The sequence below is a fragment of the Lucilia sericata genome, unplaced genomic scaffold (assembly GCF_015586225.1).
Source record: "Lucilia sericata isolate MDLA Ls3-8-SP2 unplaced genomic scaffold, ASM1558622v1 Contig002190F_arrow, whole genome shotgun sequence".
Lineage (NCBI taxonomy): Eukaryota > Metazoa > Arthropoda > Insecta > Diptera > Calliphoridae > Lucilia > Lucilia sericata.
Window position 1 is genome coordinate 13,084 of NW_023996025.1, and position 20,897 is coordinate 33,980.

General features: G+C 27.3%; 1 protein-coding gene across 1 annotated transcript in view; it reads right to left on the reverse strand.

The window, feature by feature from the left end:
- Positions 1-1,306: 1,306 nt before the first annotated feature.
- Positions 1,307-20,897, reverse strand: part of LOC119613556 (sodium/potassium/calcium exchanger Nckx30C-like) — a gene marked incomplete at its 5' end in the record, with an annotated part of 40,271 nt that continues 20,680 nt past the window's right edge. The window contains 3 exons of the mRNA XM_037969575.1: positions 1,307-4,928; positions 15,686-15,822; positions 15,895-16,152. Of these exons, the coding sequence (XP_037825503.1) occupies positions 4,688-4,928; positions 15,686-15,822; positions 15,895-16,152 (636 nt within the window). The remainder of the gene's footprint in view (positions 4,929-15,685; positions 15,823-15,894; positions 16,153-20,897) is intronic.

Consider the following 20,897-nt stretch of genomic DNA (forward strand, 5'->3'; position numbering starts at 1 on the left):
AAGCTACATTGGCATGAAAAAATAGCATTTTGAAAAAAAGCTTTTGAAAGCTTTTAGTTAAATTCTAGTTTTTTTTACATAAAAATTTATAAAAACTGTATTACATGTTTATGTAAGCTATGTTGGTTGAAAAAATAATATTTTGAAAAAAAAGCTTTTGAAAGCTTTTAGGTAAATTTTAGATTTCTTTATAAAATATGTTATAAAAATTGTATTAAATGTTCTTAAAAGTTGTTGATTTTTAATATTTATGAAAAAAGCTTTTTTTTATGGAAAGCTTTTTAGTTAATTTGAGTAGTTTTGCAGTTTTTAAAGTCTTAAAGCAAAAATAATTTTGTTAATTGATTTAATAATAATTTAAAAATTTAGTTTAATGAGATTTTTATTATTTTGTTGTTGTTTTTTTTTTCATTAATAATAAATATTGTGTTTTATTATGTTGTTGTTATTTCTTGTCTTAAGTAATAGTAATACGTATGTTTTTTGTTTTTTTAAATATTTTAGCTTAAAAGAATTTTTTGTTTTTTTTTTTTTGTTTAAATATTATTTGTTCATTTTGTTTATAATATTATGTTTAGAATATTAATTTAGTTATAATAAAGTTTATACGAGAGGGGGTTGTGGGAATAGGAGGTCTGGGGGCAAAGGGGGGGGAGGAGTGTTAGGTGAGTTTAGTTATGTTTTTGAGTGAATTTTATATAATTAATGTTTTTATGTAGTTTATTATAAATTGTTATTGTTTATTTGTTTTTTTTTTTTTTTTGTTGTTAATATTATGTAAATTATTGCTTTCATATATAAGTTGTTGGTTTTTAATAATTTGTTTTATGTTTTTTGTTATTATGTTTAATTTTTTTTTTATAATTTTAAATGCCTAGTTATGTTATTAATGTTGTTGGTTTTGTAACTATTTTTTTTGTAGGTTTTTAATTAAAAATTTATTTCGTATTTGTTGTTGAGGGTTTTTTGTACAAATTTTTTACTATTTTAATTCGTTAATTTGAAATTTCTTTTCAATTTTTGCATTTTTGTTGTTGTTTTATTAAATGTTACTAATTGGTTTATTGCTGTTAGTTAGTTTTTCAGTTTTGAAAAAGGTCTCAAAGTTTTAGCTTTTTCTAACAGTAGAGTTTTTCTTTTTTGTTGGTTTAGAGATTATAAGTAAAAGAAAAGTTTTATAATTTTTTGGGTTTAAGTAAAGCTTTTAGTTGTTTTCTTAACTTTTTGTTGGAGTATTTTCTTTTTTATTTGTTTAGAACTTAGTAAGCTAATAGAGAGCATATAGAGAGAGTTATTTAAATAGATAGTTTAGAGAGAGAGTTTTTGTTAAAAGAGAAAAATTTAGTTTTATAGTTTAGTTTCATAATAATAAAGCAACTTAAATTATACAAATAGTTAAGTTTTTTTGGTTAATCTTTTCATTAAAAGCTTTTTTTCGTCGGTCATATTAATTATATAGCTTTTATTTAAAATGTTTTTATGAGTGTCTTTTTGAGTATATAATTTAATTAACGCAAATTATAGTTATAGTTTAATTAATATTTTCTTTAAATTTGTTTTAATAGTTTAAGTTTCAATTAAGTAATAAAAGCATATAATTTTATGTTGCATATAGGAAAAGCTTTTCTCAAAAAAAGCTTTAGTTTAGAGTAATTATTTGAAAAAAAAAAATAATAATAATGGTTGAAAACTAAACATTACAAACAAATAGAATTATAAAAAAATAAGAAAAAAAAAATTAAACATTAAAAGCTTTAAAAAGCTTTATAAAAAAAAACTCAAAAACTCTACTTAAATTCAAGCTAAATTAATTAAAAAGAAATTATAAACAAATTTTTGAATTTTTGTCATATTTTGTGAAAAAAGCTTTTAAAAGCTTTTAAAATTTTTGCACTTTTAACCTTTTTTATAAGCTAAAAATTATTCTAATTAATAGTAATCAAGTTAAAAACCATTTTTTAATAAAAATAGAAAAATTGTGAAAAAAGCTTTTTAAAAACTTTTTTTATTATTTACGCTTTAAACCAGTTTTCTTAGTCAATAACCACCATAGTTATTAGAAATTAAGTTAAAACCTAATTTGTTTGTTAATTTCCCAAAAAAGTTCTTAAAAGCTTTTATAATTTTTGCCCTAATAACCTGCTCCATACTTCAAAAAATAATTGTAGCTATGCAACAGACAATTAATTGTTATTGAAAAGTTAATTAATTTTTTATAACAAAGCTTTTATACTATTCAAAATTTATAACCAGTTTTATTAAACAAATATCATCCTAGTTACTAGAAATTAAGTTAAATCACGGTTTTTGCTATTTTCCAAAAAAAGCTCTTAAAAGCTTTTATCTTTTTTGCATTTATAACCTGCCAAATGGGTTAAAAATTACCATTAATCATAGTAATAAGGCTGAAAATCATTTTTATTATTAAAAAATAAAATTTTTGGAAAAAGCTTTTAAAAGCTTTTTTTAACTGTTCGCACTTTTACTAGATTTATGAACCATAAATCTAGGTTGAAAATCATTTTTATTATTAAAAAATAAAATTTTTGGAAAAAGCTTTTAAAAGCTTTTTTTAACTGTTCGCACTTTTATTAGATTTATGAACCAAAAATTGCCATAATCAGGAAAAATAGAGCAACGAACCATTTTTATTAAAAATTTTAAAATTTTACAAAAAAGCTTTTATAAGCTTTTTTTATTTTTCTTACTATCATCTATTTATGAGCTAAAAATGCCAGAATAACTAAAAATTTGGCTAAAAATATAAATTTCATTGTTTTTGTTTGAAAAATATAAGTTTTTTTCTAAAAAGCTTATAAAAGCTTTTATACTTTAAAAAGCTTTTTACCTTTAAGCGGCTTTAAAAATTAAAAATCGTTAAAATTAATAGATATTAAGTTAAAATGAAAATTTTTATTATTTTTAACGAAAATAACTGGAGTTTTTAAAAAAGCTTTTGAAAGCTTTTTATTGAAATATGAGCTAAAATTTATAAAATCATTTTGAAATAAGCCTAAAATGTTTGCTTTTAAATTATTGCTAAAAAAAGTTGAATTTTTGTAAAAAAGCTTTTTAAAGCTTTTAACGATTTTACAGCGGAAATTTACAAAAATCCTTACAAATTAAGACTAAAATGATTACATTTCAATTATTTTTGTAAATTTGAATTTTAAAAAAAAAGCTTTTTAGAGCTTTTAAAGCTTTTACGTTTTTTATAGCAAAAATCATAAAAATCATTTCAAAATAATTTTTAGAGCTTTTAACGATTTTACGTTTCTTGCAGAAAAAAATCACAAAATTGGTTTCAAAATAAGCCTACAATGTTGGCTTTTCAATAGTTGTTGTAAAGACTAAATTTTTGCAAAAAAGCTCTTTAGAGCTTTTAACGCTTTTACTTTTTTTAAAGCGAAAATCATAAAAATCGTTTAAAAATTAGTGCACAATGTTGGCTTTTCAATTATTGTAGAAATTATACATTTTCGAAAAAAAAGCTTTTTAGAGCTTTTACGTTTTTTTTTTTACAAAAAAATCACAATAATCGTTTGAAAATAAGCCTACAGTGTTAACCTTTAAAAAATTGTTGTAAAAACTTAACTTTTGTAAAAAAGCTTTTTAGAGCTTTTAACGCTTTTACGTTTTTTACAGCTAAAAATCACAAAAATCGTTTCAAAATGAGCCTACAATGTTGGCTTTTCAATTATTGCTATAAAAACTAAATTGATTGAAAAAAGCTTTAGAGAGCTTTTAACTTTTTCACGTAATAATGAAATAAAATTATATTAAAACTAAAAAAAGTTAAATGTTTAAAACAATCTAAATAAGGTAATGAAAGCTTTTTTAATACAAGTAGGTGAGTTTTTTTTTAAGGGTTTAAGGGGAAAGGGGGAGGTAAATTTAATAAAAATTTTATATAATTAGTAATATGTTTTTGTATGTACGAGTATTAGTTTAGTATTTTAGTAATGTTATATTAATATTAAAGTCTAAAGTATAGTTTTTCTTTTGTTTATATAAAGGAGTTTTATTTTTCGTAGATTTTTACGTTAAAGAATTTTTATCTAAAGTTTACGTTTGGTTTATCAATTTCTTAATAACAACAAAAAAAATATTTAGTTTTTTGTTTTTGTTAAATATTTAATAATAATAATAAAAATAAAATGTTAAAAAATAATAATTTTATATAATTAATAATAATTAATAAATAAATAACAATTTCTCTGTTAATGAGCACTTTAGCGTTGTAAATAACGCAGTTTTTTGTTCTATTATATTAAATCATTTTTTTTATAATTTTTTAGCTAATTTTTTTGTTAATTTTTTTTCATGTTTTTTTGTTGCTAAAGTACAATACATTCTGTTTGTTGGTTTACTTCACTTTTTACTCATTTTTATCAAGTTTTGCAAATTCTTGATTTTTATATACTTTTTTCTGTTTTTTTTTTGTTGGTTTAAATTAATAAATTTTCTTAATAAACTTACTTAAAAATTATTAACAATTTTCTTATATAAATGTTTTTTTTTTGGTTTTTTTCATTATTATTATTATTTAATTTTTTTTGTTGTTGTTGTTTATATATGTTTGTATATAAAGTTGTTTTTTTTTTGTATTTTTTGTTGTTACTATTATTATAATATATAATGTTTACGGTTTTATTTTTAATAATTTTTAAATTTCGTCTATAACATTTTACACTGGACATGTTATTACATCATATTCAAACATTAACGAAACGGCAACAAAAACGAAATATAACAAAAACATGGTAAAACCTAAACCCTTATTCATGCGCCAACGGAAGCAGGCAATTGACATAACGACAAATATTAACATCATAAACAATATCGTTATGGAGCAGACCATGCCAACGGAGTTGACTTCAACGGGTGCACCATAGAAGATGCCAAATAAGAGCCAGGGTATGGGTAGACTGAAAAAAAGAAAAAGGGGAATAATTAATTTAATTATAAAGAAGTAAAGAAATACATATTTAGCAACATTGTAGCTAAGCAAAGTTTAACCAGCTTTGTTTATAAACAATGTTGCTAAATGTATAATAATTTAATATTAATTGATAACGAAGTTTAAAACAACATTTTGTGTTCTAGTTTTGTTCCAGTTCTGTTCGAGTTCTTGTTCTAGTTCTGTTCTAGTTCTGTTCTAGTTCTGTTCTAGTTCTGTTTCTAGTCTGTTCTAGTTCTGTTCTAGTTCTGTTCTAGTTCTGTTCCTAGTTCTGGTCTAGTTCTGTTCTAGTTCTGTTCTAGTTCTGTTCTAGTCTGTTCTAGTTCTGTTCTAGTTCTGTTCTAGTTCTGTTCTAGTTCTGTTCTAGTTCTGTTCTAGTTCTGTTCTAGTTCTGTTCTAGTTCTGTTCTAGTTCTGTTCTAGTTCTGTTCTAGTTCTGTTCTAGTTCTGTTCTAGTTCTGTTCTAGTTCTGTTCTAGTTCTGTTCTAGTTCTGTTCTAGTTCTGTTCTAGTTCTGTTCTAGTTCTGTTCTAGTTCTGTTCTAGTTCTGTTCTAGTTCTGTTCTAGTTCTGTTCTAGTTCTGTTCTAGTTCTGTTCTAGTTCTGTTCTAGTTCTGTTCTAGTTCTGTTCTAGTTCTGTTCTAGTTCTGTTCTAGTTCTGTTCTAGTTCTGTTCTAGTTCTGTTCTAGTTCTGTTCTAGTTCTGTTCTAGTTCTGTTCTAGTTCTGTTCTAGTTCTGTTCTAGTTCTGTTCTAGTTCTGTTCTAGTTCTGTTCTAGTTCTGTTCTAGTTCTGTTCTAGTTCTGTTCTAGTTCTGTTCTGTTCTGTTCTGTTCTGTTCTGTTCTGTTCTAGTTCTGTTCTAGTTCTGTTCTAGTTCTGTTCTAGTTCTGTTCTAGTTCTGTTCTAGTTCTGTTCTAGTTCTGTTCTAGTTCTGTTCTAGTTCTGTTCTAGTTCTGTTCTAGTTCTGTTCTAGTTCTGTTCTAGTTCTGTTCTAGTTCAGTTCTAGTTCAGTTCTAGTTCAGTTCTAGTTCTGTTCTAGTTCTGTTCTAGTTCTGTTCTAGTAATGTTCTAGTTCTGTTCTAGTTCTGTTCTAGTTCTGTTCTAGTTCTGTTCTAGTTCTGTTCTAGTTCTGTTCTAGTTCTGTTCTAGTTCTGTTCTAGTTCTGTTCTAGTTCTGTTCTAGTTCTGTTCTAGTTCTGTTCTAGTTCTGTTCTAGTTCTGTTCTAGTTCTGTTCTAGTTCTGTTCTAGTTCTGTTCTAGTTCTGTTCTAGTTCTGTTCTAGTTCTGTTCTAGTTCTGTTCTAGTTCTGTTCTAGTTCTGTTTCTAGTTCTGTTCTAGTTCTGTTCTAGTTCTGTTCTAGTTCTGTTCTAGTTCTGTTCTAGTTCTGTTCTAGTTCTGTTCTAGTTCTGTTCTAGTTCTGTTCTAGTTCTGTTCTAGTTCTGTTCTAGTTCTGTTCTAGTTCTGTTCTAGTTCTGTTCTAGTTCTGTTCTAGTTCGTTAGTTCTGTTCTAGTTCTGTTCTAGTTCTGTTCTAGTTCTGTTCTAGTTCTGTTCTAGTTCTGTTCTAGTTCTGTTCTAGTTCTGTTCTAGTTCTGTTCTAGTTCTGTTCTAGTTCTGTTCTAGTTCTGTTCTAGTTCTGTTCTAGTTCTGTTCTAGTTCTGTTCTAGTTCTGTTCTAGTTCTGTTCTAGTTCTGTTCTAGTTCTGTTCTAGTTTTGTTCTTGTTCTGTAGTACTGTTCTTGTTCTGTTCTAGTTTATAGCTGGCCAAGATGAAAAGTTTATATTGTTGGCACAACATTTTTCATTAACATGTTGCAGAAACAAAGTTCAGCAACTTGTTGCAATTCTAAACTATAAACTGATTTTCATATTACTTAATTACTTTAAAAAAGATCGTTATGGCAAAAAGTGTTTATCAACATGTTGCTGTGTCTTTCTAAAATACATAAAAGCCTCTTAAATTACCCTTATTTCCCTTTAAAAGCTTGTTTTTCAACCTTGTTTCCCTCCGTTAAATAACAGCACAACATACGATTATAATCCGTATAATTGTTGATTGCTTCATGTGTAGTTTCTTGTTTTTGTTTTGTTGCATTTTTAGTCATACAACAATTGAGGTGAAGGTCGTTGTCAGTTTTAAACAAATAAAAAAAGCTGTAAAAAACTTATAATACCCAAAACAATATTATAAAAACCGACTATTGTCTGCCAAGTCTAGAAATAGTTTTTTCTTCTTTTTTCCTAAAACAAAAGAACAAAACTACCGAAAAAAGTACTAAAACACCCCTTTTTTTCTATTTATTTATCTATGTCGCAATAATATACAAATATAAATAATTTGTAAGCTTAACATAAGCCTTAACAACAAAATTTATAAATAAATATTAAAAAGAATAGAAAAATAACCCCCAAAGTAAATGTCAACTTGAACTTACTATTATTTAGCCACAAAATAACTATTATTTATCTAGAGATTTTGTATGTTTTTTTTGTTGTGATTCAAATTAACAAAAAGGAAAACTGACATTTTTATTCAAATAATATATAAATAAATGTAAAGTACATAATATAGAAATGGATAAATAAGAAATTTTTAATGGAATTGTTAAGGAAAATGTGACCATCTTAAAACCTTAGATATATTTTTTAATGGAAACATGTTGTGCAACATGTTGCTAAGCAACAAAATTTAGTGTAGTCTATAGTCTAGTCTATACTCGACTATAGTCTAGTCTCTAGTCTAGTCTAGTCTATAGTCTAGTCTATAGTCTAGTTTATAGTCTAGTCTATAGTCTAGTCTATAGTCTAGTCTATAGTCTAGTCTATAGTCTAGTCTATAGTCTAGTCTATAGTCTAGTCTATAGTCTAGTCTATAGTCTAGTCTATAGTCTAGTCTATAGTCTAGTCTATAGTCTAGTCTATAGTCTAGTCTATAGTCTAGTCTATAGTCTAGTCTATAGTCTAGTCTATAGTCTAGTCTATAGTCTAGTCTATAGTCTAGTCTATAGTCTAGTCTATAGTCTAGTCTATGGTCTAGTCTATAGTCTAGTCTATAGTCTAGTCTATAGTCTAGTCTATAGTCTAGTCTATAGTCTAGTCTATAGTCTAGTCTATAGTCTAGTATATAGTCTAGTCTATAGTCTAGTCTATAGTCTAGTCTATAGTCTAGTCTATAGTCTAGTCTATAGTCTAGTCTATAGACTAGTCTATAGTCTAGTCTATAGTCTAGTCCTATAGTCTAGTCTATAGTCTAGTCTATAGTCTAGTCTATAGTCTAGTCTATAGTCGTCTATAGTTTAGTCTATAGTGTAGTCTATAGTCTAGTCTATAGTCTAGTCTATAGTCTAGTCTATAGTCTAGTCTATAGTCTAGTCTATAGTCCAGTCTATAGTCTAGTCTATAGTTTAGTCTATAGTGTAGTCTATAGTCTAGTCTATAGTCTAGTCTATAGTCTAGTCTATAGTCTAGTCTATAGTCTAGTCTATAGTCTAGTCTATAGTCTAGTCTATAGCCTAGTCTATAGTCTAGTCTATAGTCTAGTCTTTAGTCTAGTCTATAGTCTAGTCTATAGTCTAGTCTATAGTCTAGTCTATAGTCTAGTCTATAGTCTAGTCTATAGTCTAGTCTATAGTCTAGTCTATAGTCTAGTCTATAGTCTAGTCTATAGTCTAGTCTATAGTCTAGTCTATAGTCTAGTCTATAGTCTAGTCTATAGTCTAGTCTATAGTCTAGTCTATAGTCTAGTCTATAGTCTAGTCTATAGTCTAGTCTATAGTCTAGTCTATAGTCTAGTCTATAGTCTAGTCTATAGTCTAGTCTATAGTCTAGTCTATAGTCTAGTCTATAGTCTAGTCTATAGTCTAGTCTATAGTCTAGTCTATAGTCTAGTCTATAGTCTAGTCTATAGACTATAGTCTAGTCTATAGTCTAGTCTATAGTCTAGTCTATAGTCTAGTCTATAGCCTAGTTTATAGTCTAGTCTATAGTCTAGTCTATAGCCTAGTCTATAGTCTAGTCTGTAGTCTAGTCTTTAGTCTAGTCTATAGTCTAGTCTATAGTCTAGTCTATAGTCTAGTCTATAGTCTAGTCTATAGTCTAGTCTAAAGTCTAGTCTATAGTCTAGTCTATAGTCCAGTCTATAGTCTAGTCTATAGTCTAGTCTATAGTCTAGTCTATAGTCTAGTCTATAGTCTAGTCTATAGTCTAGTCTATAGTCTAGTCTATAGTCTAGTCTATAGTCTAGTCTATAGTCTAGTCTATAGTCTAGTCTATAGTCTAGTCTATAGTCTAGTCTATAGTCTATTCTATAGTCTATAGTCTAGTCTATAGACTATAGTCTAGTCTATAGTCCAGTCTAGTCTATAGTCCAGTCTATAGTCTAGTCTATAGTCTAGTCTATAGTCTAGTCTATTGTCTAGTCTATTGTCTAGTCTATAGTGTAGTCTATAGTCTAGTCTATAGTCTAGTCTATGGTCTAGTCTATAGTCAAGTCTATAGTCTAGTCTATAGTCTAGTCTATAGTCTAGTCTATAGTCTGTAGTCTAGTCTATAGTCTAGTCTATAGTCTGTAGTCTAGTCTATAGTCTAGTCTATAGTCTAGTCTATAGTCTAGTCTATAGTCTAGTCTATAGTCTGTAGTCTAGTCTATAGTCTAGTCTATAGTCTAGTCTAGTCTATAGTCTGTAGTCTAGTCTATAGTCTAATCTATAGTCTAGTCTATAGTCTAGTCTATAGTCTAGTCTATAGTCTAGTCTATAGTCTAGTCTATAGTCTGTAGTCTAGTCTATAGTCTAGTCTATAGTCTAGTCTATAGTCTAGTCTATAGTCTAGTCTATAGTCTAGTCTATAGTCTATAGTCTAGTCTATAGTCTAGTCTATAGTCTAGTCTATAGTCTAGTCTATAGTCTAGTCTATAGTCTAGTCTATAGTCTAGTCTATAGTCTAGTCTATAGTCTAGTCTATAGTCTAGTCTATAGTCTAGTCTAGTCTAGTCCATAGTCTAGTCTATAGTCTAATCTATAGTCTAATCTATAGTCTTGTCATGTTACCAGTTGGTCCTCTTATCAAATCCCTTAATTATAGAGAAAAAACTTGCGTAATAACCTTGCCGAATGCCTTAGACTTTTAATGATGATGAAGGATTATTTTCTAAGGAGGAAAAGCAATGAGAATCCACCTAGAGGTCTAAGCAGGCAGTTAAGAAAATATTGTAAAAAAAACACACGTACAGATGGCAAAATGCAAATGCTTGAATGGAAGGTTGTTGTAGTTAGTTGTTCAAATTGTTACTGTTTTTTTCTCCTATGTATTCTCTAAATAATGAATGATATTGTTGTAGTAGTAAACAAGGCTCAAATGCATATATAAACACTTAAGCATAAAGAGAGATAGAGAGAGAAATACAGAAATTTTTAAGTGGAAGTAGGCTGAGTGATAATTAGTTACATGATTTGTTTGTAAATTTTCTGTTATTTTTTTTTAGTTAACTACAATAACAACAACAACAACAACAAAAGCCACCATCAGAACAATTTATGCTTGTGTACGTATGTACATGTGCGTGTACAATTACAAGTTAAACAATGCGTGTTGCATAGTTTAAGGGGTTTTTTGTAGAAAATCAACAAACATGACGTCTTGTTTTCTTGTATTTACAAAAGAATGAATGAATGAGTGCTTGGCTATATTTTAAATTACTTAAGGCAAAATAGGTTTATTTTTTATAATTTTTTGTTCAAGAAAAATATTAAAATGTCATGTTTATTGTGGTAGATTGTTTGCTTAAATTTGCTGCACTTTATCAATAAGATAAATGTTTTCTAAGAGAGATCAGTTCTGTTCTAGTTCCCACTCTGTTCTAGTTCTGTTCTAGTTCTGTTCTAGTTCTGTTCTAGTTCTGTTCTAGTTCTGTTCTAGTTCTGTTCTAGTTCTGTTCTAGTTCTGTTCTAGTTCTGTTCTAGTTCTGTTCTAGTTCTGTTCTAGTTCTGTTCTAGTTCTGTTCTAGTTCTGTTCTAGTTCTGTTCTAGTTCTGTTCTAGTTCTGTTCTAGTTCTGTTCTAGTTCTGTTCTAGTTCTGTTCTAGTTCTGTTCTAGTTCTGTTCTAGTTCTGTTCTAGTTCTGTTCTATTCTAGTTCTGTTCTAGTTCTGTTCTAGTTCTGTTCTAGTTCTGTTCTAGTTCTGTTCTAGTTCTGTTCTAGTTCTGTTCTAGTTCTGTTCTAGTTCTGTTCTAGTTCTGTTCTAGTTCTGTTCTAGTTCTGTTCTAGTTCTGTTCTAGTTCTGTTCTAGTTCTGTTCTAGTTCTGTTCTAGTTCTGTTCTAGTTCTGTTCTAGTTCTGTTCTAGTTCTGTTCTAGTTCTGTTCTAGTTCTGTTCTAGTTCTGTTCTAGTTCTGTTCTAGTTCTGTCTAGTTCTGTTCTAGTTCTGTTCTAGTTCTGTTCTAGTTCTGTTCTAGTTCTGTTCTAGTTCTGTTCTAGTTCTGTTCTAGTTCTGTTCTAGTTCTGTTCTAGTTCTGTTCTAGTTCTGTTCTAGTTCTGTTCTAGTTCTGTTCTAGTTCTGTTCTAGTTCTGTTCTAGTTCTGTTCTAGTTCTGTTCTAGTTCTGTTCTAGTTCTGTTCTAGTTCTGTTCTAGTTCTGTTCTAGTTCTGTTCTAGTTCTGTTCTAGTTCTGTTCTAGTTCTGTTCTAGTTCTGTTCTAGTTCTGTTCTAGTTCTGTTCTAGTTCTGTTCTAGTTCTGTTCTAGTTCTGTTCTAGTTCTGTTCTAGTTCTGTTCTAGTTCTGTTCTAGTTCTGTTCTAGTTCTGTTCTAGTTCTGTTCTAGTTCTGTTCTAGTTCTGTTCTAGTTCTGTTCTAGTTCTGTTCTAGTTCTGTTCTAGTTCTGTTCTAGTTCTGTTCTAGTTCTGTTCTAGTTCTGTTCTAGTTCTGTTCTAGTTCTGTTCTAGTTCTGTTCTAGTTCTGTTCTAGTTCTGTTCTAGTTCTGTTCTAGTTCTGTTCTAGTTCTGTTCTAGTTCTGTTCTAGTTCTGTTCTAGTTCTGTTCTAGTTCTGTTCTAGTTCTGTTCTAGTTCTGTTCTAGTTCTGTTCTAGTTCTGTTCTAGTTCTGTTCTAGTTCTGTTCTAGTTCTGTTCTAGTTCTGTTCTAGTTCTGTTCTAGTTCTGTTCTAGTTCTGTTCTAGTTCGTTCTAGTTCTGTTCTAGTTCTGTTCTAGTTCTGTTCTAGTTCTGTTCTAGTTCTGTTCTAGTTCTGTTCTACTTCTGTTCTAGTTCTGTTCTAGTTCTGTTCTAGTTCTGTTCTAGTTCTGTTCTAGTTCTGTTCTAGTTCTGTTCTAGTTCTAGTTCTGTTCTAGTTCTGTTCTAGTTCTGTTCTAGTTCTGTCCTAGTTCTGTTTTGCTTCTGCAAACATTTGTATGCAAATCTAATCAAAACTCTTGTGTTTTTTCTCAAAAATTTGAATTTTTTTTCTGCTCAAATGAAATCACCATATCATTCAAATAGTTACTAAGTTAACTAAAACTTTTCCGTTACTTTTAGATGAATATTCCTTTTAACTATAGAATTTATTAAGGCAACAATAGGTAAAGTATTACAAAAGTTTATTTAGAAGCCATCAAGGAAAATGTAGCAGAAAAAAAATGATAGAAAAACTGAAAGTTAGTATGCAGCAGATTAGAAAACTTTTTGCATTGAAAATTTGGCAAAAAATAAAAGGAAATGAAAACCACATCTGTTTTTTTCTCTTGCTTAAGAACAGAGGGAATTGTTTCCCATGTTGAGGTAGATAAACTTGGTTTTCTAACTATTTTGTCATAAAATGTTGAAGAGACATTTTGCAATATTAAAAGTTATTTGGAATGAATGTAAAAAAAAGTTGAGACCAAGAAAAGGCTAAAGGTAAAGTTTGTCTAGCAGGCAGTTTTACAGAAAAACTGTAAAAAATCACTAAAATGTTTATAAACTTTTAACAACAGTGAGGCTAAACATATTTTCAAAGAAATGCTGACATTAAATTTCTAAAGTATAATTTTAGGCTTTTTAAAATAAGCTTAAATTTAGCCCATTTTAAGGCTTTCTATTTGTTTCTCTATTTGTTTGTTTTTTTTTTAGAAAAATTTTCTTTAACAATAAATTTATTCACAGCACGTTTTATTTAGCTTATTTGAGGAAAAAACGTGAATTTTTAAATTGAAAAATATCTATAACATTTCCTTTGAAAAGTAAAACGTTTAAAAGCCATTAAAATATCATTAACCATTGAAAAACACACACACACACACACAGACATTTTCAATAAGTGTGTAAATTATACTGGCAAAGGGGTAATCAATGTTACATTTATTACTTTAACAATTTGGCAACGAGCTAACAAAAACACTTGCTGCGTAGTCATAAGCATTTTTAAATGTGATTATGATTATTTTTGATAAAGAAAATTTAAATATTTTTGCTATAAATAAAAGATTTTTATTTAAATATTTTAAGTGATTTTTTGTATAATAAATTTGGGAGTTTAAAACCACTTTAAATTAACTTTTAAAAAATGGTGTTTCACTAGTTTCCATTACGTTTCTTAATGCATATAATTAGGAAAATAGGTTTTGTTTACACAGAAATTAAAGAAATTTCGATTTTTTTCTTAATGTTTCACCAAATTCCATTTCGTTCCTTTAAAGTTTATATGTTTTCCAAATACGTTTTGTGCAAAATTTTACTCTTTTTCTTGATTTCCTAGGATTTATCTCCATTTTTGCAAAGTTTCAATAGTGTTTCACTTAATTCCACTTTGTTCCTTATTGATATTTTCAGCTAAACTCATTTATTTGTGGTTTTTTATTATTTCTCTTGTATTTAAAAGAAATTCTCATAATTTTGACAAAAATTATAAGTGTTTCATTAGATTCCATTTCGTTCCTTTTGCTTTTAATGGTATTTTCAATAATTTAATGTATTTTTTATAATTTTCTCTCTATATTAGAAAGACATTTTTTAAATTTTCACAAAGTTTTATAAGTGTTTCACTTATTTCCATTTCGTTCCTTATTGATTTTTTCAGCAAACTGCATTTCTTTTTAGTTTTTTATTATTTCTCTTGTATTAAGAAGAAATTTTCATAATTTTTACACAATTTTTTTAGTGTTTCACTTGATTCCATTTCGTTCCTTTTACGTTTAGTGTTTATTTGGTCAAGTTTTTATACATTTAAACTATTTTATATGATTTGCTATGTGTTTTGAAAAAATTGACTTCGTTTAAACAAAGTTTTATTAGTGTTTCACTAGATTCCATTTCGTTCCATTTACGTTTTAACATTATTTTATCAAGTTTTCCAAATTTAACATATTTTCTATGATTTCCCTTGTATTTAGAGAAAATTCTCATGATTTTCTCAAAATTTTACTAGTGTTTCATTTGATTCCATTTCGTTCCTTTTGCGTTTAATAGCATTTTCGTACATATAAACTATTTTCTATGATTTGCTCTGTGTTAGAAAGAAATTGTCTTAATTTTCACAAAGTTTCATCGGTGTTTCACTCAATTCCATTTCGTTCCTCTTAGGTTTAGGGTTGCTTTAGCCATATTTTCTTACATCTTAACTATTTTTATCGGATTTTCATGTGTTAAGAAAGAATCGGGTTTCTTTTTACAAAGTTTAATTAGTATTTCACTTGATTCCATTTTGTTCCTCTTAGGTTTAGGGTAACTTTAGTCAAGTTCTCTTAAATTTAAACCACTTTTACCTGTTTTCAATGTTTTTAGAAGCAGTGTGCTATATTTTTGCTAAGATTTATTGCTGTTTCACTTGATTCCATTTCGTTCCAGATTATATTTTCTAACAAAGTTATTTTATTTTCAATTTTTATTGTGTTGTAACTATTTTTCATTAAATTGACTTCATTTTTACAGAGTTTTATTAGTGTTTCACTTGATTCCATATCGTTCCTTTTACAATTATGTCGAATTTTTGTGAGGTTTTCTTTTATTTTATAATATTGTAACTATTATTCATTCAATGGACATAATTTTTACACAGTTTTATTAGTGTTTCACATGATTCCATTTCGTTCCTTTTACAATTATGTGGAATTTTGTAAGGTTTTCTTGTACTTTATTATATTTTTACTATTTTTCATTAAATTTACTCCATTTTTACAGAGTTTTAATAGTGTTTCACATGATTCCATTTCGTTCCCTTTTTAATAAAAGGGATTTTTATCGAGTTTTTTGTTTAGAAAACTGAAAGGAATGTTGAAAAACTAAATTTAACAAAATGTAGCAGAGAAAAAAGTTTTTTAGTGTATCACTGGATTTCATTTCGTTCCTAGTTTAATAAAATAGTGTTTCACTTGATTCCATTTCGTCCCCTTTTTATTAAAAGGCAGTTTTGTTAAGTTTTCCATTTAGAAAACAGAAGGGAATGTTTAAAAAACTATTTTTAACTAAGTTTTGTAAGTGTTTCACTTGATTCCATTTCGTTCCCCTTTTAATTAAAGGGATTTTTATGGAGTTTTTTGTTTAGAAAACTGAAAGGAATGTTTGAAAAACTTTATTTAAATTAGTTTTGTAAGTGTTTCACTTGATTCCATTTCGTTCCTGGTTTAGTTAAAGGAATTTTGATGAAGTTTTTTGTTTAGAAAACTAAAGAGAATGTTTTAAAATTATAGTTTTGTTACTATTTCACTTGATTCCATTTCGTTCCTTGTTACATTTTCTTTTGAAATTGTTAGTTTATCTTAAATTTATTTAACTTACCCCACGGTAACATCAAAGATATTACTACCCACAGAACTGGAAACAGCCATATCACCAAAACCTTTACGCGCCACAATAACCGAAGTTATCAGATCTGGTATAGAGGTACCAGCCGCCAAAAAGGTTAAACCCATAACCTTTTTTAAGGAAAAAGAAAAATGTAATTAATGTTATAATGGGAACAGTATGATTTTCTAGACAAAACCTACCTCGGGTGGTATACGGGCCGTATCACCGGCCACATTGGCCCACCATACCATGAGATATGAAAAGGCCGCTATCCATACTATGGAACCAATAAACGTTACCGGAAATAGTTTTTTACCTTTGGGCGTACGAGTATCGGGTAATGTCAACCACATGGGTATTAAAAGCGGTGCCACCAGTATATAAGTTAAACGTTTACGGGCAGTATCGGGCCAGGCCATGCTCAGGGGCTCTGGTTCATCTTCGATTTCTTGTGTCTGCTATTAAGGGAAATTCAAAATTTGAATAATAGAAAATGTAAAAAACGAAAACACATATTAGTAAAGGAAATTGTGGGAAAATTTTTTGTTTAGAAATTTTTTAAAATTTTTATACAAAAGGGAGTTTGTTGGTTCAAAAATTTAGTTTTATACATAACTTTAAATAGTTTGTTGTTTTGTATATAGAGTTTTTTAATCAATAATTAGTATAATTTTGTTAAATTTATATAATATATTTTTTTGGATTTTAGTTTTTATAATTAATATGTTTAATATTAATGTAAGGTGACTATGAATTTAAAATAAATTTAATTAAAAAAATTTTTGTTATAAAAAAGTGCTTTAGTAAAAAAATTCCAAAAAAATTAAATACATATTTATAAGTTTGAAAAATTATAAAAAAAAACTTAAAATTTAAATTTTATGACTTTTTTAATAAAAAAATTTCTTTTAAAAATTTAGTAATTTTTTTAAAGTATACTTTTTGGTTAAAAAATAATTTAAAAAATTGAAGCCTATTTACAGGCGTTTTAAAAATATTATAATATAAATATGACTTAAATAAGGTTATAAATATTGTTAAAAAAAAAATTAAAGAAAAATTTAGAAAAAATTTTAAAATTTTTTAAAACATTTCATCTTAAAAAAACATGCTTTTTAAATATACATACATAAATAACACAGTAATATTCATTGATTTAGAAACATAATTTTATATAAAACTTTCCTTTTAAAGTTTTTTCTATTTATAGCTTTTTTTATAGTTTCCAGTTTTGCCTTTAACTGTTGCTGCTGCTGTGCGCTGTTCATTTCATTTTCTTTCTCCTGCTTTATAAACCCAAAACTATTTTCAGTCTTTTTCTACTTCACTGACCAAATCTATGGTAATATTAATGAGTTTCTTGTGTAATATAACTGGACAACAAACTAGTGAAAGATTTTCTCCTATATAGTCATCATATTTAGCTTGAAAAGCTTTAAAAGTTCCTAAAAATTTAAGTTTACTAAAGACAGCAGCTTTCAAAAAATTTCATTCATTTAACTTATTTTCCATGAGATTCTATGAATTTAAAACACATTAACATCATTTTAATGAAGTTTTGTTAGTGTTTCACCTAATTCCATTTCGTTTCTCTTCTTTTTAGAAACAATTTTAATAGATTTTCATGCATTTTAAAGGCTTTAAAACATTTAACCTGATTTTTCTTTAACTTTTTGCTAGTGTTTCACTTTATTCCATTTCGTTCCTGGTACATTTTTTTACATAAACAAAAGATTTTAAACTATTTTCTATGATTTTTTTATATATTTTAAACAAATTAACAACATTTTAATGAAGTTTTTCTAATGTTTCACTTAATTCCATTTCGTTCCTTATCATTTTCGAAGCAATTTCAATAAGTTTTTAAACATTTTATTTAATTTTCTCCATTTACCCTAATTTGTCCTTAATTTTAGCTTTATTTTCTTTAAATTTTATTAGTGTTTCACTTGATTCCATTTCGTCCCTTGCAACTATTTCACTACAACAATGGTTTTTAAACTATTTTTTATGATTATTTATTTTGTTTTAACAGATTGGCTTAATGTTATTGATGTTTTGATAATGTTTCACCTAATTCCATTTCGTTCCTTTTCTATTTCGAAGCAGTTTCAATAGGTTTTCATGCGTATTAAAAATTTTTACTATTTACTTAAATTTTTCCAAAATTTTAGCTTTATTTTCATTAACTTTAAATAGTATTTCATTTAATTCCATTTCGTTCCTTGCAACATATTTAAACTGGAATTTATTTTAATTAAAACCTCTTTTCTATAATTTCTACAGGTTTAAAATAATTTTCTATCATTTTCGCCAAGTTTTATTAGTGTTTCATGGGATTCCATTACGTTCTCTTAGATTTAAAGTCACATTTGATATGTTTTCATTACATTCTATGATTTCATATTTGTTTCGAAGAAATTTTCAACACTTTTATATAATTTTAAAAGTGTTTCACTTGATTCCATTACGTTCCTCTAAGATTTAATACTACTCTTGACATGTTGTGTTACATTCAAACTATTTATTATGATTTTCCATGTGTTGAGAAGATATTGCTATATATTTTGCAAAGTTTTATTAGTGTTTCACTAAATTCCATTTTGTTCCTTTTAGGTTGAAAGACTATCAGTGTATTTTCTTATATTTTTTACTACTTCATGATTCTATCTTGTTTTTCTTTATTTCTGTAAATTGTTTTGCTTCACTTTAACTACATTTTGTAAGTGTTTCATTGGATTCCATTTCGTTCCTTTATTAGTTTCCTTATAAAAACTTACTTTTTTTTCATTTTGTTGTTATTTTATTTACTTTCCTTTGATCGTTTTAAATTTTGGCTTAATTTAAACTTTATTTTGTAGGTGTTCCATTAGATTTCATTTCGTTCCACTAAGAATTTCTTTACAAAATGTGACAAATTTGGTTAGGTTTTTTAAAGTTATGTATTTTCCTTGTTTTGCTTTATGTTTTGCCTGCATTTTATTTGAAATTAATAAGTGTTTCACGCGATTCCATTTCGTTCCTTGATGAAATTTTTCATATAAATATGTAATTTTTTATAAAAACACTTTAAATTAGATTTTTGCTGTTAATCATCATTTGTATTAGGAAAATTTTTAATGTTTCATTTAATTCCATTTCGTTCCTGTTTCGCTTAAAGGCTTTCTAAGCGAAATTCTTAAACTTTGAAGATATTTTGCATGTTTGTCTTTAATTTTGAACATATTTATAAAGCATTTTCTGTTGTTTCTTTGTGTTTCACTTGATTCCATTTTGTTCCACTTTATTTTTTTTAGATATTTAATACTTTTTTGTAATTTTTTATGCTTTTTTAAAGGATTAAAATACCTTTTATATTATTTTATTAGTGTTTCACTTGATTCCATTTCGTTCCTTGTGGGTTTTTTGTGTTTTAAACTAGTTTTTCCAAGGTTTTTAGGTAAGAACATCAATATTATGGACAAAATTTGAGTGTTTCATAAAATTCCATTTCGTTCCTCTAGTTTTTAGCTTTTCTTATATTACTGTTAAAGGTTTTTTTGACATTGTACGTGTTAAGTTCAAAATGTTTCACTTGATTCCATTAAGTTCCTTTAGAATTTTGATGCTTTTTTCATTTTATTTGTTTCTTTTATGTGTTTTTGCTAGTTTTTTAAGGTTTTCTTAGTTTTTAAGAAGTGTTCGTGGTTTTGTTAAGTGTTTCACTAGATTCCATGGCATTCCTTAAATATTGTTTTCAGTTTTATTTCAAAGATTTATTTCTGGCTGCCATTATTTGCCTCAAATCCATTTCCTTTATTAATATTTATTTTAATTATAAACATGTGTTTTTTTCCCCCAATATTACCTTGACAAAGACTTTAGCAAGATTTTTGTGTTGTTGCTGTTGTTGTTCTCTTATTCCACTTGAATTGTTTTGTACCATGTCATGTTATTTATTTCTATTTGTAGCATTTGTTTAAGAACGGGAACGGAATGGAACAAAAAAACAAAATTAAACGAAAAATCAATATTTGATTACATTTTCCACTAATTCCACAACAACAGCAATAAAAAAACAACTATAACAAATGTACTTGTAAAATATTTAAACAACAATTGTTCATGTACTACGCTTTCTGTCTGTCCAACCAACCAACCATTTGTCTAAACGTCCGTCTGTCGAATACAATAAATTTTAAAGCCTTTTCTAATCCGCTTATGGTTTTGGCCAACAATATTTCTACATGTTTTATTGTAGTTGTTGTTGCAGTAGTTATTTTCAACAACATGTGTAAACTCTTTCCACTAAATACATTCATATTTATGACAAATTTTCACACACTTGCATATTACATTTCTAAAAGCCAGTGACAATGACAACGTCATTGATGATTATAATTTTCATTACCATTATCATCAGCAGTTGTAGTAGGCAACAGCAACAACAACAACCATATTATGTACAATATGTTATTATAATCATCATGATCATTATAAGCGTCATCATTAAATACACTTACTTAAAGGGGTTTTTAAAATATTTAAATCTCTTTCTATCTCTATAAGTCTACCCCTTTCTCTCTCTCTTTCCCTTTTTGTCTGTTTAAATGTCATAAACATATGGGGTTTTTTGCTGTATTACCACTACACTGGTATAATTTACAAGGAGCTATATCCTTGGCTGCTGCTGCTACTGATGTTGATGATGATGCTCCCGTTCTTGTTGTTGTTGCTATTCTTCATATTAAAACTAACTGACATTTTGTATTTTGCATAATTTATCAAGTACCAGAGAATAAGAGAAAAAAAGCGGTTGCTGTTGTTGTTTATATCAGCTAGGGATTTATTATCAATTGTTGTTGTTGTGATACACTTGACTCAAATTCATGCACACATGATGTGGATAAAACTGATGAGGAGAGCAGCTTGTATTTTTAGTTATTTTTGGGATATTAAACTTTAATATTGAAAAAGTTGAAGAAAATCTCATAAATCTTCTAGAAATGTAAGTGTTTCATTAGATTCCATTTCGTTTCTGAAGAAAATTTGTCTATAAAATCATTTTATATGTAAGTTTTAAGCCAAAAACGTTTAGGAAATGAGAAAATATTAGTGTTTCATTAAATTCCATTTCGTTTCTTTGACATTTTCACGCTTTTCATGATAATTTTTTATACTTTTAATCCTTAAATAAGAATTTCTTTAAGATTTCCCATATTTA